The sequence below is a fragment of the Grammomys surdaster genome, unplaced genomic scaffold (genome assembly GCF_004785775.1).
Source record: "Grammomys surdaster isolate TR1022 unplaced genomic scaffold, NIH_TR_1.0 364, whole genome shotgun sequence".
Taxonomy (NCBI): Eukaryota; Metazoa; Chordata; class Mammalia; order Rodentia; family Muridae; genus Grammomys; species Grammomys surdaster.
In genome coordinates this window covers 1,230,905-1,248,600 of record NW_021604783.1, presented here as the reverse complement: position 1 = coordinate 1,248,600, position 17,696 = coordinate 1,230,905, and the positions used below count along the sequence as shown (strand labels likewise).

Here is a 17,696-nt window from a genome sequence, read left to right as displayed (position 1 = left end):
CAGCACTCGGTCTGAGCAAGGTACCCTTCAAGGAATCATATATCTCATGTGATCGAATATATTAATAAACCAAGGGGAATTCTATTGCAATCTCTGATTACTAGAGGAGAAAATGCCAGCTTTTGAGATGGAGCAAGAAGGTGGGGTGGGAAGAAGTTAACTGGGCATTGCTGTATACCTTGTGGCCAGCAGGAACAAGGACTGATACGATAGGGAGGAGGGGCTGAGAGTAGTGGTTGAGTTCCTAACGCTAAAGAGGAGAGAAGGAGTGAGGAGCAGAGATGAGGATGCAGTGAGGCCACAGGAGACACGAGATCACCAGAGCTAGGAAACAGATCTGAGCACAGTGTACATGCCTGTAATTCCAACACTTGGAGGCTAAGGCAGGAGGATTGTTTCCAGGCCAGCCTAAGCTATATAACAAACATTGTCCTGATGGTGGTGGTGGTGGTGGTGGTGGTGGTGGTGGTGGTGGTGGAAATAGTACCACCCTAAAAGAACTGAGTTCAGTGTCTGAGGCACAATCTCAAGCAGAGACAACAGACTCCAAGTGTTATCCTTTGACTTCCACAAGTGTCAAGGCATGTGCCCATGCCTTTATGAAAGAAAACAAAACAAAACAAAACCAATAAAAGTAACTTTAAAAATTAAACAAACTCAGTGACAACAAGAAAAGCACCTGCATCTGTCAAGTGGTTCAAACTGGCCACTGAGAGGAGAGCCTTGTCTGGAAGCAGGGCCCGCCCCCATTGGCAGCTGTTCATCACATCACCTCTGGGAAGAATAGGAGAGAGGGTTGGTGGGGAACTCATGTCCTTAGCTTTGTGGCACAAATGCACATAGAGGATCATGTGATTCCCTGTTCTTGGAAGTGGGTTCTCATCTTCTGCTACTAAAAGGAAAACTGCATCTGGACCTGTACGGAAACACCTTTTCTAGTTCTTCAAGTATTGTGGAATCACAATGACCACATAAGCTTCTTAAGTACCATCTTGGCTCCGTGTTACACAGAGAAGCAGATACATTCTCAAGCAACAGCACACCACTGACCACACAAAGGAATGGCTGCCACTGCAAATCCAATATGGCCACCAGCTCATGGCCAGATAGCTCTCTGGGACTCTGTAAAGCAAGACACATGCTCTGACCTAAAGACTTTACCCTTCAGGATTCCCTTCAGCTAATCTTTCAGGATCTGAAAGACTCTGCTGTAACATGATTATCCGTAACAGGGTAATGGATTCTGTACTTTGGGAGGTTGCTTGAGTTTTATTAATGGTCCTGGTCTCTTAAAAGTTGATGGTGAGAAATAAACTAATGAGCTCTCTCCATTTGGCATCTGTAATCATGGAGATGTCTACATTCAGGGCCACAGGTATAGAGGAGAGACAGCAGGCAGCTCATGATTCAAAAGCAAAAGACTGGTAATCATTTCCATAGAGGCTGATAGTTGAAAATTACCAACTGAAGTAGGCCACTTAGCTCTCATCCTCTGCGGGATGAATTGTGTTGTGTTATAATGATAATTAATAAGAAGGAACATCTGGCCATGGATGACTCACTTTTCATAAATGCTTCATAGTCATGAGGGGAGAAATTATTCACCCCCATACAGTCTCTAGGGTATAGGGTCATAGGTACCACCTCCTTCACATGTGACCCCTGGGTTACATGATCAGTCATATATAATAGTTACTGGTTGTCCTTTCCTGCTGCTATGAAACACATAGACACGAATACAGTAGTGCCTGATTCTTAAAATTTGGACGATAAAGATAAGTCACAAAGAGGGGTGGGGAGAGGGGGAGAGAAACAGCTTTCAAGACAGACTGTAGCCATGCCAAAAGGCTAAGTCTGAAGACAATAAGTGCTTTCAGAATCTAGGGAGGGCGGGATCACTGTGGGCTGGGAGGATGAAGGGAAGCTTCTGAGAAGATAAAGAATTTGCCCCACAGCGGGAATGAAAAGGAAGAGCTTAACCCAAGTGCCAGGGACATGATGTAAGAAGCATGAAGCAGCTGGGCAGCCATCAAGACGAGGGCAGTAAGAGAAAGTGAAGTTGACTCCAAAAAGAGCGGAAAAGACAACACCACAAACCTAGGGATCCAAGCAATGGTGGGAACCAATTTAGGGGTGAGGCATGAAGTTTGTTGGCTCTAGATCCAAGTTCAAACTGTGTTACCATAAATTGAAGGCAGTCTACCTGCAGTGTTCCATGTGGGCAGTGGAGGTCAGTCTGTCCCTTGGCACGTGCAGCTGGTGGCATGTGGAAAGAGTAGCCAAATCTCATAGGGGGATTCAGGATTCATAAGGTAAGACTGGGGGAGCTGAACTTAAGACACAGGAGAATAAATCCTTTCAGACCCATGCTCCTTGAATCTTCCTTCCTGTCCCTTTTATTGGTGGGCGCTGTACCCTAGTCCTTCTCCAAGAGACAAGAACTACGTCTCTATCTCATCTTCCTCCCTCCTCAGGGGCTACACAGGGACTTGCTGCATTCCAGTTTTGAGACTACCTCAGAAATCAACAAAGAAGAGATTCCAGCAAGTTATAATTTATCCTTTTTGTCTAAGTAAACACTCCCTAATACCCAGAGGGTGTGGCCTCTGCTTATTTTGGAAAGAGGAAGATGGATTAGAAACTGATTTGAGGCCCAGGAGGGGCTGGTAAGTCCTGAGCTCAAAGAGGAGATACCAAGATGTGCTTCTGCCATTGGACAGAAAACAAAACAACACGAGACAAAACAAAAAAACAAAAACGTCCATGAGGAGTAGCAGGCTCCAGGCCTACTGGTATGAGTGCAGGGCAGAGGTTGAAGGACAGGAAACCAAGTTCCTGTATGTCAAAGGTTCTAGGCATTCACATTACAAAAGATTCTCAGTACTGAGTGTGAACATGTCAGAAATAGTGTTCAGTTTTTGTTTGTTTGTTTTGTTTGTTTGTTTTTCAAGACAGGGTTTCTCTGTGTAGCCCTGGCTGTCCTGGAACTCACTCTGTAGACCAGGCTGGCCTCGAACTCAGAAATCCACCTGCCTCTGCCTCCCAAGTGCTGGGATTAAAGGCGTGCACCACCACTGCCTGGCTTGGTGTTCAGTTTTAAAAGGCCTGATAACTGGAGAGATGGCTCAGTGGGTAAAGGAGACTGCCACCAAGCCCAACTACCTGAGTTAGATCCCACCTCCTGACATATTCTAAAAAGTTTTCCTGCTTAGGGATACCCAGCTTCAGTCATGCTTAGCCTGCTGTTACATCCTGTCATACTCCTGTGCCATAGCCACACTGTGATTTGTTAAAACAACAGCAGCAACACCACCAGCAGCAACAGTGCTGGGCATGGAATCTCAGGTCATGTACTCATTAAGCAAGTCCTCTACCATTGAGCCACCCCATCAGCCTACTCAACATTTTTTAACTTATGGCCAGTTTAAATTTAGCCTAGGTCTAAAGTCATAACATGTAAGAAATCACAGATATAACTTGTGGTTTTATACATAAAAATAACTACAACTTAAGGGGTGTCATGTTTATATGATCTAAAATTACTCCGTGGATCCTTTGCTGTAAACTCAGGACATGTTAGGAAACACTCAGGTTGCACAGAAAGCAGCTTGGCACATCTAGAAAACGGTCTCAGGTTGTTTTTGTAATCTCGGAAAGCCAGACCTGAATTCCCTGCAGACACAGAGGTCTGAATCACTATGGGGAAGTAAAGAGGCAAGGATAAAAAAATACAAGTGGGACCCATGGTGAAGGTGCTGAAGCTGCTCCGGGAATGCCTGTCAACTTCACGGGCTCACTCTCAAAAGGAGAAACAAGGAAACATGTACTCACTCAGTCTCGGAAGAAACAAAGACAGTCAGAGAAACCACTCAAGAACCACTAGGTCAGCAGAGGGATAGAGAGAGGTGTCTTCCAGAACAAGGATAGGCTATGGAAGGGAAACAGCATTTGCAATGTCACCAGCCATCTCCTGAGTGCAGATGTGTGTTATGCCTTCACCGGTCCCGGTTTCTAAACCAAGGTTCAGGAATTGCAGTGATCTGATCCCTTAGTTGTCAGCCCTCTGGGCACACAGGTAGCAGGAACCTACCCTTCCCTCTATACCAACCATTGAAGCCTAGAAGTTCCCAGGAAACCCAGGAGCAGCGATCACAGTGAGATTTGAGGGGCTTGGGCAGGTTGCTCACCTGTTCTGAAAGCCAAGGTGAAATTGGGAACTAGACAGAGGGGCATGTGTGTTATAGAAACTGTGAGTCAACCACAAGAAAGGGACCTGCCAGCAATGGGAAAATGGTACAGAAATCAATAGGAGTCTTCATGTTGTGTGCAGAGGTACATGTCACCTGTCATGTCCAAGAATGAGAAGAAAGGAGGCTGGGATGGTGGGAGAGGCAACTCCAAATGAGGAAATGCCAAGCTGAAAGCTTAGCGGAAAGGGACATCTCAAAAAATAATTCAAAAGCCACTCGGGACACTGTCAGAAGTCACGACCTCTGAAAGGGGAACAGAAAGTGTGGAAAAACACAGCTGAGATCAAAGAGGTGGCCTAAAGATGGAAGTGGGTGAGTTGGGCCTCACAACCCCAACCTGCTCACTCAAATCCACATCTGTGGAGCTCTGGAGAAGTGCCAAAATCAAACTATGAATCTTGGAACTAGGCCCATGCTTGGGATCTCAGGAGATAGAGGCAGGAGGATTAGAAATCCAGAGCCATCTCACCTACACTGTGAGTTTAGAAGCCCTGTTGTCTCAAAAATAGAGACAAGGCTTAACGGAAAGGGGACTGTTGCTCAGCTGATAGAGCACCTGCCTAGCAGGCGCTGTCCTGAGGTTGTATCCCAGCACCACTTAAGCTGTGTATGGTAGCACACACCTATAATCCCAGTGCTCAGAAGGTAGATGCATAAGAATGGAAAATTCGAGATCATTCTTAAATATATTAAAAGTTATGTTATGTTTTTATCAATCCGCAAATGGGAGCCTCTTTCTTAAAACTGTGCAATTGCAGACATACCCAGCATGCTGTGCTAACACCTCATGCATGACAGAAACAGGAAGGCTTGTCTTAGGCATAAAAGGGAAGACATCACCCACTTAACCTCCAGGCATTGAGAGATAAATCCACCCCAGGAAGGTGATAACGGTGAAGTCTCAACTCAAGTATGAGTCATTTCTTGTTCTGTGTAGAGAGTGAGCTGTGCTGTGCTGCGGATTTTCCACCTTGGGGATAACTTCTATGCTTTGACTTCCTACATCCTTTCAGAACCCGATCACTATAGTGGAAGGCCATATGTTAATGATCGATTGATTCCATTTTGCCATTTTACAGATGAAGAAACTGAGGGCCAGAGACTAGGAATGAACACCAAGCCTCCCCAGTCTCAGGACAGAGCATCCCCCTGGCTGCCTGGAACTTTGATGTGAACGTTCCAATCTAACGAGGCTACAAAATGAGCTTGTGGTCAGCAGCAGCAGCCAGAACCCCATGAGGACCTTAGCACTCCTCAGGGAAAGATGACACTGACAGCCACTTCCCATTTGTTTGTGGTCAAAGAGCCCTGTGGAGGAAGAGGCCCAGGGAGGAAACATCTGTGAACACAGGGTGAAGTCATGAGCCCACTTGATTTTCCCTTTTGCGAATCCTCTTCAGTCTATTTTCTCTAGCCCTAAAATACAAAACTCTAGCCAAACAAGAGGGCCTGGAAGATTCCAGGAGCTTCTGGAAAGAACAATCAACAGAGAATTCCAGCACAAGCTGTTCATGACTGATCTGGGCTTGAGGCAGAAGTACAACCCAAGAAGCCCCACAAACCACTCACCAGCCCTCAGATATCTGCCTGGCCCAGACCCACCTCCTGGTCTCCAGCAAGCCACAAAAAAAGCACACACTAGAGTTCCAATCACATTCCACTAGTTACATAAGCTTAGAAAACCCCATGTAAAACTGTCTTTTTTTTCCCTCCCTAGTATGTAATAATGAGAAAACAAGCCAGCATGATGGTACATAGTGACGCAGCACTCAGAAGACTGAGACCCTAAGATCACAAGTCTGAGGCCATCCTGGAGCATGTACTGTGAGCCTCTCTATCTTAGAGAAGTTTTAGATTCAGTCAGAGGGCAGAAACTCTGATAGAAATGAATCTGCTTTGCAATACTTTCTAACACCTGGTAGGTCTCTGGATGACCTGTGCGAGCTGCCATCAGCTGAGGGAGCTGAGGCTCACTCAATGGTGCTACCCAGGTGGCCCCAACAGGCTATGTGGAATGTCCCAGAGCAACACTGTCTAACCTTCCTGACACTGAGCAGGTTGACAGAAGGAGCAGGAGGCAGGACAAGGAAATGACAAGACTGGAACTCACAGACCCATTGGCATATGACTCTCGTGGTTACATGGACAACTTGGACAGCTGCAGGCAGAGCCCACTTGATTTTTCCTTCTGCAAATCTTCATCCAACTATTTTTCAAAGCTCTAGCAAGACAAGACAGCCCAGAAGATATAGAGATTTCCAGTACAAGGTATACACTAATCATTCCAGGACCTCGAACATGAGCTACAAACTACCATGCAAAGCCCATCACCCTTCCTGAAATGACCTATGCAGGCGCTTTCTTCCAAAAGAGACAGATTGAATAAGGAGATGCATGGATCAAAATTTCCCATCTCCCATTTCCCACCCTTGGATATCTTCAATCAGTTCCACTGCCTGTACTTTGCCACAAGATCTGATGTTTGCTGCCGCTAGGTACTGCCCTGTTAGAGGCCAGGAAGCTTGACATATACTGGCTTATTTGAGTTCTACAGAAACCTCAGGGGAATTGCTTCTTATTTTTACTTCATCGCGTGCTTTGAACCTGGTGTTCTGTCTCCTAGTCTAGTGCTGATTCCTCCTCACCCCAGGCTGCCTCTGAGTCTATGTATTGAGCCTCTGCTACCTCCCAAGGTAAACACCCTGGTTTGTAGAGGAAGCCAGGCAGCCAGCTCCCTTATTATCCACTTGACCCAGGGAAGGCGATGGTGATTCCTAGTAGGAGGCTTGTTAACTGGGGAGAGAGAAACCAGCAGGGGGAAGTGGATTGTTAAGTGGGTAAGTAACAAAATCACAGCATATACATTCCTACAACAAAGAACTCTTACCAGCATCCAGGGGTGAACCCAACTCCTAGAAGGCCACTGAGTGCTAAGTAGCTGCAAGCAGTTTTGTTTGGGGCCTGACAACTAGGAGCTCTAGCAGGCAGCTTCTACTCATTGATCAAAGCAAGAGGCAGAGGCAGCTAGAGACTAGGCTCCCACACTAACTCTCTAATCATGGGAGCGTCCTCCTTTCTATATTGAATTCTGGAAGCCTAGAAGAGGACTGTCTCCTGGGAGATGTGCTCCACCCTGCTTCACTTCTCCAGCCATTGTTCCCCTGCTTTGAGTGACCTGGAATGAGCACTTGTCCTCTACTTCCTGGCATAAAAAGAGTGTACTTTTCAAATTTGTCTCCAAACACAGATATGCATAAGAAGTGCATGGGCCTAAGATGAAGTTCAGTTGATGGAATGCCTGCATAGTATACGTGAAGACTTAGGTTTAATTCTCAGAACGCATAAACTAGGCATGGCGATGGATAGTGATATAGATATAGTCCCGTCACTCAGCAGGTAGAGGCAGACGAACAGGGACTTCAAGTTGATCCCTGGTTCACATAATGCGTTTGAGGCCAGCATGGAGTACATGAAACCCTGTGTGTATTGGGGGAAGACGGGGCAGGGGGCAAGATAAATAGGCTTCTTCTTCCCAGACTCTGAACAGTACTTATAAACTTATCAGGCATGTGGAGCTCATTTTTTTCCTGGAATGACCTGTGCACCAAAAACAAGGATAGAGAGAGAAAGGAAAACTCTAATCATCTAGAAGGTGGAGGCTACATTGCCCATGTGCCCGTCTGTTTCACAATGGGAGGGCTCTTAGATACTTAACCCCTACCCCAGTTTGTTAAAGCACATAGAAAAGAAACGGGCCAGGAGGTCATTGGTGTCTGAGAGGCAAACTTCTCAAAAGCCTTGGGTCAATTCTCCAAGTACACAATTTGGAAAAGGCTCACATAGACTGGCTACTGAAGCAATCAAAGCCCTTAGCCAGAGAGGTGGTTAGAGGTAACCCAGTGATTATGAAATGCTATGTGAGATTCCAGTATGAGATTTGAAATCAACCTGTGGTTGACCATTGCCTAGATGCTATAAAGAGCTGATAGTGTACAAGACAGAGGTGGCGCACACCTTTACTCCCAGAACTTGGAACGGAAGAGGCAGAAGGGTCTCTGTGAGTTCGAGGCCAGCCTGGCCTACACAGATAGGTCCAGAATGGCCAGGGATACACAAAGAAGTCCTATCTTGAACTGTCCACCCCACAGCTCTACAAAAAGGGATTGGTATCGTATTTTCATCTAAAAACAGTCTGGCTCCTCTGAATGCTTGGCTATCCTTGATAAGCTTGAGCAGTCTATCTGGTCCTTCAGTATGAGACGTAGTTCTCAGGCAGTGTTACTAGGGCTATACACTGCTGGGCCTATGGGAAGGCAGCCAAGTAACTGTCTTTAAGGGTAAGCTGGAGATGCCAAGTGTGTGTGTGTGTACGCGCTTTAAGTTGGAATACACTCCTAAGAATATTCACATTAGAGACTTGATACCCAACACAACAATGTTCAGAGCTGGGCCCTCTAAGTGCTGATTAGGCCGTGAGGCCCACCCTTCATGGATAGATTAATTTTGCTATCAGGAGTGGCTTAGTTACCCCAAGGTTGGGCTTGGTAACAAAACAGGGCTGGCCTCTTCTTGTGTATCACTCTTAGACTATTGCCTTTCTGCTTTCTGCTATGGGGGGACATCCTAGGAAGTCCCTGAATCAGAAGCTGCTGTGATGGTTTTGGATTTCCCTAACCCTACAACTATGTATCAAGTAAATGTCTAGTCTTTGTAACTTACTTACTCTGCTGTACTGTATTTGAGGGACACAAAGCAGACTAAGACATCTACCAGCATTACATCAGTGAATCTACAGGTAGAAGTGTGGAATACTCTTAATCCAAAAAGGGATTAAGGGTCTGGACAGATGGCTCAGTGGTTAAGAGCACATATTGCTCTTACAGAGGATTTGAGTTCCATTCCTTGCACCCACATTAGGTGGCTCACAAGTACATGTAATTCCAGCTCCTTGGCATCTGACACCCTCTTCTGGCCTCTAAGGAGCAACTTCAGTCAAGTGCGCAACCCCATTATAGACAGGCACCAACAATCCTTGCGAACACACACACACACACACACACACACACACAAGTGAAACAAAATGATCACATACTGGCCTCAAAGATGGTGATCTTGGAAGAGATGGTGGGAACTTGAGGCAAATTGGAAAGCACACTAGAGAGTCAGCTGCAGCATGTCAGAGCCCCACTGGACAGCAGGCTGGGTGTAACCACAGTGTCTGAGTTTTGCAAGAGAAGCTGGAACTCTGAATTTTTGTGCGTGAAAAGTACTGATTTTAAGATGTTGGTGACCCGCTCAAAAGTATTTAAATGAAACTGTGTGTGTGTGTGTATGTGTGTGTGATGGAAAACAAAAATCAAAATTACAATAAAGTCACAAGTCTCACTATTCTGCCCTTGATTTTGCCCACAGGCCACCAGCTGTGCCTGCTGCTTTTATCTGTTGGCCATCTCCATACCCTGTCATTTGAAGAGATGCTTTTGGTTTTAAAGAGCCGAGTACCACTTCCCCAGGCTGTCGGCAGGGCAGTAGATCTGCCTGTTCCATCCAGCTTTCTGGCCAGGACCTCTTACCGTGGATCCTAGCGGGTGTATCTGAATGCTGGTTTCTGGGCTATCAATGGGGCACTTTCCAAGAACTGCATATATGTGGCCAGCTTCCTGCCCACTCCTGAGCCTTGTTCCCCAGCCTGGTCTAACCTTTCCTCTGTGGGAAGCACAAGACACATTTTCTTGGCCAAAAGAGACCCTGGAAGATCTGTCCTGCTTGGTTTCTCACCCATCAGCTGAAGACAATGTTCAGCAATGCAGGTATGTGAGGATACCAAAAGAGCGTAAGTATATGAGCCTCGCATATCAGCCTGGGTGAGGGCAGACGCATGCAGAGATGACAGTCACCATAAGATCAGAGAGTCACATGAGGGGAAAGAGAAAGCCAGCACTTGGGGAACACAGAGTCTAGTGGGAGTGAGCTTGGATTGGACTCTCCCAGGAGGAATCAAGAATTCTCTTGCAGGCCTTAGGGGCACAGGAATGAGTGTCCCATGGCCTAGAGTGACAGTGACAGAAATCTCTATGGGCTTGGGTCACAAGATGTCTTTCCCGAGGATGTTGTCTGAAGAAGTCCTGAGGGGCCTGGGCACTGCAGGTGTTATTATTCTTGCTTGCAGGTCCAAGAGAACAGATGACTACATTCCTTTGACCATACTAGTCACTTCCCAGCTGGGCAGCTTGACCCTGTCTGTGCTTCTGCACGGGCTTCTCCAAATGATCCTGCACACTGACCCTACCCAAGCCTGCCCTTCTCCCTCCTGGAGAGCCAGAGTTTCACTGGAAAGGGAATCTGTAGCCATTTTGCAGGGAGTCTGGGCTCGTTTGTTCACTACTGCACTGGAAGCTGGTAGTTTCCAAACTTTCATTTCTTTTGAAAGTCTGGAAAACGACAAAAAACCCCCCCACAAAACAAACAAACAAAAAACAAAAAACCCACCATATTTCCCTTCATGAACTAAAGTATACACTGACTCTTGCTACACAGAAGCACAAGGACAATTTGTTTTTCATGCTAGACACTGACTAACATGCAATGCATGACTTGGGACTCAAAGTTCAAGATGCACTGATCCCCAGATACAACCTCACTTTACTGAATCATTTTCCTTTAGAGCTAGGTGGGGTAGGGACCTCATCAAGTCTGTGACTAGCACTTGGGAGGCAGAGACAGGAGAATTGTAGATTCCAGTCTGGCTTATATTTTGAAATACTGTAAGAAAGGAAGGGAGGAAGAGAGAGAAAAAGGGAGATAGAGAGAGAGGAGGTGAGGGGGAGAGAGAAGGCAGGGGAGATGAGGAGGATATTGCAGGCAGGGAGCAGTAGCATGCACCTGTAGCTCTTCTATATATTCAGTAGGCTGAGACAGGAAGGTCACTTAAGTTCAAGAGCAGCCTGAGCAAAACAGCGAGACTAAAGTTCATACAAAACAATGGAAAGAAGGGGGTCGATGTCTTCAGACTTAGACCTTTGAGATATTTGCTTATGTCTGATATTATGAGAGAGGGTACCAAAAAGCAATACTTTAGCAATGTAACTGTCCTGTGTGTTACACCATACTAAGAAAGGAGATTCAGGGAGAACTCTGGCTTGGCCAGAATCCTCCTATGTCAGCTACTGGAGAATAGGATTGTAGCCTGACACTTGTGGGTGCTTGAAGTTTGCAAAGCATGTTGTCCTCGGATATGTCACGTCCCCATTACATCCCAAATCTGTCCTCCATGGGATCACCCGTACTGTGACCCCAACTCACTGCAGAGCCGTGGGAAGATGTTCAACATTGTCTGTGGGTCCCTAGGGAAATGAAGCCTCAGAAAAATTGCCCATGGCAAAACCATCCCATGTAGAAAGTGCATGAATCCATATAAATACAAGTTTTCTGCACTTGAACTTTATGCTTGTTCTCGAAGGCTGTCTTCTGGATCTCATTATATAATCGTGTGTTCGTTACATTTCTCCAACTTGAACACAGAGAAGCATATTCCTGACTGCATTTCCCCTTTGCAGCTCCCCTGACTGATGTGTGCACTCAGTACGCTGCCCTGACCTCAGAGCAGAAAGTGCACAATGCGACTCTCAAGAGTCAGAGGGTCTGAGTGGAACTCCAATTTTCCCGCCCCACTTGCTGTATGACCTCTGCCAGAACATGGCACCTCTCTGTTCTTTCAAATGGGAGAATGATACCAGTTGGTTCCCAAAGACCTTTTCAGACTTGCCCTGAGAACTCTACTCAATTAGAGCCTGTACCACATGATGGAATGATGAAAAAACAAATAAGATTCAAATAGGAGAATTGAGGTAAGTCCATAGAAACCAGGAACACCTCCATCTCGGGTACCTATCCCGAGTGGCTTCCTTTGCTTTCTGGAGCCTTGGTCACAGTGGAATCCAGACTTCCTAAAGTCATGAGGATTAGAGAAAGCAAAGAATCACTGAAGTCCATACAAAGCAGAGTCCACTCCTAGCACAGTCCACTTCCTATTCAAGGAAGCCTTCCCTGTCTGCAGGAGTTGGCTGGTCAGCAGCTGCACTTAATCCTCCAAGCCTGGGGCATCTGCTTGAAAAATGACTGAAGTACCAGGATTCCCACTCACCTTAGTCCTGCAGTCGGTCCTCATACAAATCTGACAGGCTGGTCATTTTCTGCCACGGTCCCCATATCCACGGTTTCCCCGTGGCATCTGCTAATTCAGTGTGCAAAGCAGCATTTATATATAGAAAGTTGCAACCACGCAGGTTAGCATTAAAATAGAGCCTTGACGTTGCCGTGGCAACCAAACAAATGATATTCAAAATGAAAGAGAAGTATTCTGCAATCGGAAAAGCATGTCCACAGCCTTCCAGGACAGCTGGGCTTCTTCCCTCGAGAGGGGTGGGACGGCCTCCAGAGAAGAATTCTGTTCTTAGGAATCTCCTTCTCCATTAAGTCACTCACTCTGGTGTCAGCTGAGGCCTTGCTGGCTGCACAGGTTCCTTCCTAAAGGCAGCTCCCACCTGGGGTGGACCTGAGGCCAAGCAGCAAGGCTGCTTGAGTATCTTGTCCAGGTATACAAGACTGTAAATGCTCAACCCATTGAGTTCCATAGAGAAGAAGCTTGTGGGTTATTACTAAGGATGCGTCTAGAAACAAAGTTGCCCTTCTGCCTCTGTCTGCCTTAGCAGAGCGGAAGAGGCCACCTGCCAACTGAATGACATTTGTCAAGCTACTCTACCCACTGGGACCTCCAGTTTAAAAGGTGTGTGCGCGTGGTAGAGGTGGGGGGCAGTCTAGAGCCTTCTACCTGATTCTGGGATGCGTATCTTTTCCTCTTGTTTACTATATATAACGGAAACCCCACTGAAGCACAGAAGATTTTGGCTTCTAAATTTAAAACATGGAATAAACTCCCATGATTCAAGTCACCCCACCTCTGAGAATGTACACAGCCTCCAGATAGAAGGTCCTAGATGAAACCGGTGCCTTGTCAGGTCTCTGAGCCTTTTCAAGACTCATTCTGAAGTCAAGTGTGATCTGAAAAGGCTTGAATCAAGAAGATTGTTGGTTCCAAATGACAATGCAGGTTGCAGAGTACCAGGAACCTTCAAATGTGGCCCAGGACTTGAGTGATGTGGGCACTCGACAACAGTTGATGGCTGTTTCCCATCATGCCAAGCACACGCTTGCCATCAGACTTGGCAAGCATTCTCTAGTTGTTCACTCGTGAGAAATAAAAACAAATGTGTACACAAAGTCTGATTCGAGAATCTTCAGAGTAGTGACTAGAAGTTGAATCGTAAATGTCTCCCAAAGGCCTGAGGGTAGGGGGCTTGGTCTCCTACCCATCGGGAAGAGATGGGACCATTACAATGTGGAGCCTAATGGGTGTTGTTTTGGTTCTCACCTTTAAGGACTCAGAGGAAACCCAGACCTTTTCCTCTTCTTTGCATCTCAACCACAGACCTCAAGATGACCAAACACAGGCACCACATGCTGAGAAGCTGGTGTCAAAAGTCACATAGTGTGCTATTCCATTCATGTGACATTCTCAGACAAAGCCATGAGGATGGGGAAGATGCCAGGGGTTTGGATGGGGGAGGTGTGAATGAAAAGGCATGCAGAAAGAAAAAATTGAGACAGGATCTTACTATATAGCCTTGGCTGGCCTGGGATTTGATATGTAGACCAGGCTGGCCTGGAACTCACAGGAGGGACATTTTGGAAGTGATAGAATTTCTACATCCTGGCTATTAGGGTGGCTATATGAATCTATATGTGTTAAAATTTTTAGGACTATATGCCAAACCATTCATTTTTATTATATGATAAATGGAAATATTATTTTCACATTGGGATAAAAAAATAAATCACAGTTGATAATCTATAGTATTCAGCTCTAAGAAGAGATCTTCACCCCTAAGCAGGTAACCCACGGTTACATGTGTTATCCGGGTTTCTTTACATTTGACATACACTATTTTGACTCTGGATTAACAGTCTAAAGTGTGATTGTCAGATTGCCAGTAGCAGCATTACCTCACCGGGGAATCTATTAGAAAATGCAGGCTGTGGGGCCACTCGGACTTCCTAAAGCAGAAGCTCCCAAGTGGGGCCCATGTTTGTATAACCTCTGGGGCATATGGTTTAAGTGCATGCTGACAGTCGCTGACCTCCGTACAGCAGCAGGAACCAACCAGACAAGCTCGTCATGGAACAGTCAAGTCAGGTCATTCTGCAAACTCTCATCTGCTCCAGATATGGCCAGCTGCTGCCCAACAAAGCAAAGCCTGTGGCTCTCATGTGATCACGCTGAAGAAGCAGGGGATACAGGGATGCTTGGCACTAAGCACACCTGTGACCTAAGCTGAGACCCAAAGGGTGCCCTCTGGTGTTCAGATCTACTGCAAAATCCAAAATCCCCTCCTGCCAGACCCAGTCTGGGGTCCTGGACCAGAATCAGAACTAACTTCATTCATTTACCTCCCTCCCTGGACTCCTGGAGACTGCCCCTGAAATCAAACGTGAACCTTGTGGTTACCCCCTGAATCCTGGAAGAGCACAGCTTCCCACCTTCCCCAGAACAAATTCAAAGGCTTTGAGTGGTTGTTGGCTCTTAAGCTACACCAAGATGATGGCCAAAAGGATTAAATTAGAACCATATGGATTTCATATTCAATGAAATAAACAGAATTACAGCGCAGGGTTGGGCCCAAGAAACCAGGGGCTATGTCCCTGGCCCAGATCCCAGGCTTGGTGGCCTGCAGCACAGGCTGGGCTCCCTGGCCTCTCCTCCACACCCACGACTCCCACAAACTGTCCCAAGGGCACCCTGCCTGTTCTCTGGCTCTCCTTGCTGAGGTCTCGACTCCAGTCCTGCTGTGACTGACATTTCAGTGTTTTATTGAGGTTTTTATATATATTCTCTTTTATAGTATAGCTAAAGACAGTTTGGCTTCTTCTCTAGTTCCATCAAAAGATGTACAAGCCCAGACAGGAATGTCATCCTTGATGACATAGAGTTATAGTTGCAGAGGCACAGGGCTGGGAGTGGGGGTCAGCTTTGGCACCCACCCTCTTTCCCACTTCACAGAGATAGCTGAACTGGGTGGAGACACCCATTTCCCCTCAATCTCCTCCTATCCTCCTCTCCATTTCTAGGGAAGCAATACAGCACTCTGGGTAGCTAGCATTTCTAAATCAGGGTAGTTCTGCCCACCTCCTCAGGTGCTTGAAGACATTTATTGTCACAGTGGTGCTGGCTGGGTTAGCTCCCCTAGCTGCTGCAACAGTCTCCATGTGTCCTGGATAATACTCTTCTAGCCTCTGATTACTGTGACAATCATAAGTCAAGGTCATAAACTGCATTCCCCCTGGGGGCTGTCCTTTCTTTCCCTGTTTCTGAATGATTCCCAATCCTGGCCAGGGGCTTTCCTCCATTTTCAGAGCCATCCATGGCAGATTACACCCTGTTCACACTGACATCTCTGTTCTAAGGACTCCAATAATCATTTTGAGCCCGAGTGATCTATGGTACCTTGCCAATTTAAGGCCAGTTTATCTGCAACTGTAATTCCACCCACAACATGAATTCTTTTCATGTAACCCACCACAGACAAGTTCCAAGGATTAGCAAGTGCCCATGGGAATGGAAGCTATGGTGCCTACCACTGGAGGCTGCTTAGCTTTGAAATACCCTACAACATAGCTAGGTACAGTGGTATAAGCATGTGCTCCTTGGGGATATTGAGTTGGAGGCTAGCATCAACTGTCTTGGAAAAAACAAACAAAGAAATCCACCATCACCAACAACCAACAAACAATCTATCAACACAGATAAACTCTATCCAGTATCATCACACCAAGGCTTATATGCACTGATGCAGCCTACCACCAAAGCCTCCCCATGACCCTGACTCAAATTCATTCCCCAGAAAGCTCACCCTTGAACTTTTAGAGAGTTTCAGAGCTTTGCTCCAGAGTGAAAGAGAAATGCTTAACACTCGGTTAAGAATTTTAACGTGGATTTTGTAATTGATCAGGATAGCACTCCTGGCTCATAGAAGATACAAGGCTTTGTTTTGAGTGTGTGTGTGCGTGTGTGTGTGTGTGTGTGTGTGTGACTATCTTTATTGACACAGGTCCTCTCATTGAACTTGAAGCTAGACTAGTGGCCAGTAAACCCCAGTAATCCTCCTACCCATCCCACACCCCAGTCCTGAGGTTGCAAGTATGTGCATGGCTAAGGACCTGGATTTTTACAGGGCTTCTGGGTATTTGAACTCATGTCCCCACACTTACAACGGAAGTACTCTTAGTCACTGAGCCATCTCTCCAGTTCAAGGTTTTGTGTTTTTAAAAACAAGGTCTCTCTGTGTAGCCCGAGCTCGCTTGTCTCGGCCTCCCAAATGCTGGGATTACAGATGTGCTCCACAATGCCCAGCATAAAACTTGCAAAGCACATGAAAGACATCTGATGTGCAGAAGCCATGGAGATGGATATGAAATAATTTCAAGTGACACAGATATTTCTGCTTGGCAACTGGGTTGGCTGTTTTGGAGTTACTGAATTCCAGAACTAGCCAGCTTAAGTTGCACCTACATCAGTACCTGTCTCTCCTTCCCTCTTCAAGCATGCTGAGCTTCCAGAAGCTGATACTAATTTCTAGTGAGCTTGGGGACTCAGTTTCCACAATGTCAACTGTCCCTCAGGATCTCAGTGACCAGCAGTTCTCCTGTCTGTGGTGAGTCTTATAGCAGACAGTACATACAGCCTGGCTGAAGGACCAGGGCTCTCAGGATATCCTGTGTCCTGTGAAGATATCAGGAGAAGCACCCAGAAAGGATGCATCTTTCATGCTCAACAAAAGCAAACTTTGCTCCTGGGCCTTTGTCTCTGGCTGAATTTCCCAGAGCAGGTCAAGAAGGTGCTGGGGCAGGGGGTGACTCCAGAAGTACTAGTTTGGTTTCTGGGTTGTTGCAGTAACATACTGACCAAGAACAACTTGGGGAGGAGGAAAGGTTTTATTTGGCTTATAGGTTATAGTCCATAATTCAGGGAAGCCAAAGCAGAAGTTTGAAGCAGAAACCACAAGGAAGGCTATTTACTAGCTTGCTTAACTACCTTTATTACACAGCCCAGGCACTGCATACATCATGAAAATGCCCCCAAACACATGCCTACAGGCCAATCTGATAGAAGCAATTTCTCAGTTGAGATACAGTCTTCCCAGGTGACTCTGGGTTGTGTCAAGTTGACAGCTGAAGCTAATTGTGACACAATGTTAGTGTATTGGGGTTTCCCCTAAAGTAACAGCCAGTCTGGGCCTGCTGACACCACTTCATTGTCATTCTGAGGAAAGTCAGAGCCTGCTCCCTCCACGCCCATCTCATGATAAGAAGAAGGATCGGGATACTTCTGTT

At 46.3% G+C, this 17,696-nt stretch overlaps 1 protein-coding gene across 3 annotated transcripts in view; it reads right to left on the bottom strand.

Moving 5' to 3' along the window:
- Gas7 (growth arrest specific 7) overlaps positions 1-17,696 on the bottom strand; it is a 234,896-nt gene that overhangs the window by 106,648 nt on the left and 110,552 nt on the right. Inside the window, exon 1 of one of the 3 annotated variants that reach the window (XM_028780145.1) lies at positions 12,394-12,479. The exons of the other annotated variants lie outside the window; for them this stretch is intronic. Coding sequence (XP_028635978.1) covers positions 12,394-12,417 — 24 coding nt within the window. The 5' untranslated portion in view covers positions 12,418-12,479. Of the gene's footprint in view, positions 1-12,393; positions 12,480-17,696 lie in introns of those variants that run through there. 3 annotated transcript variants of the gene reach the window in all.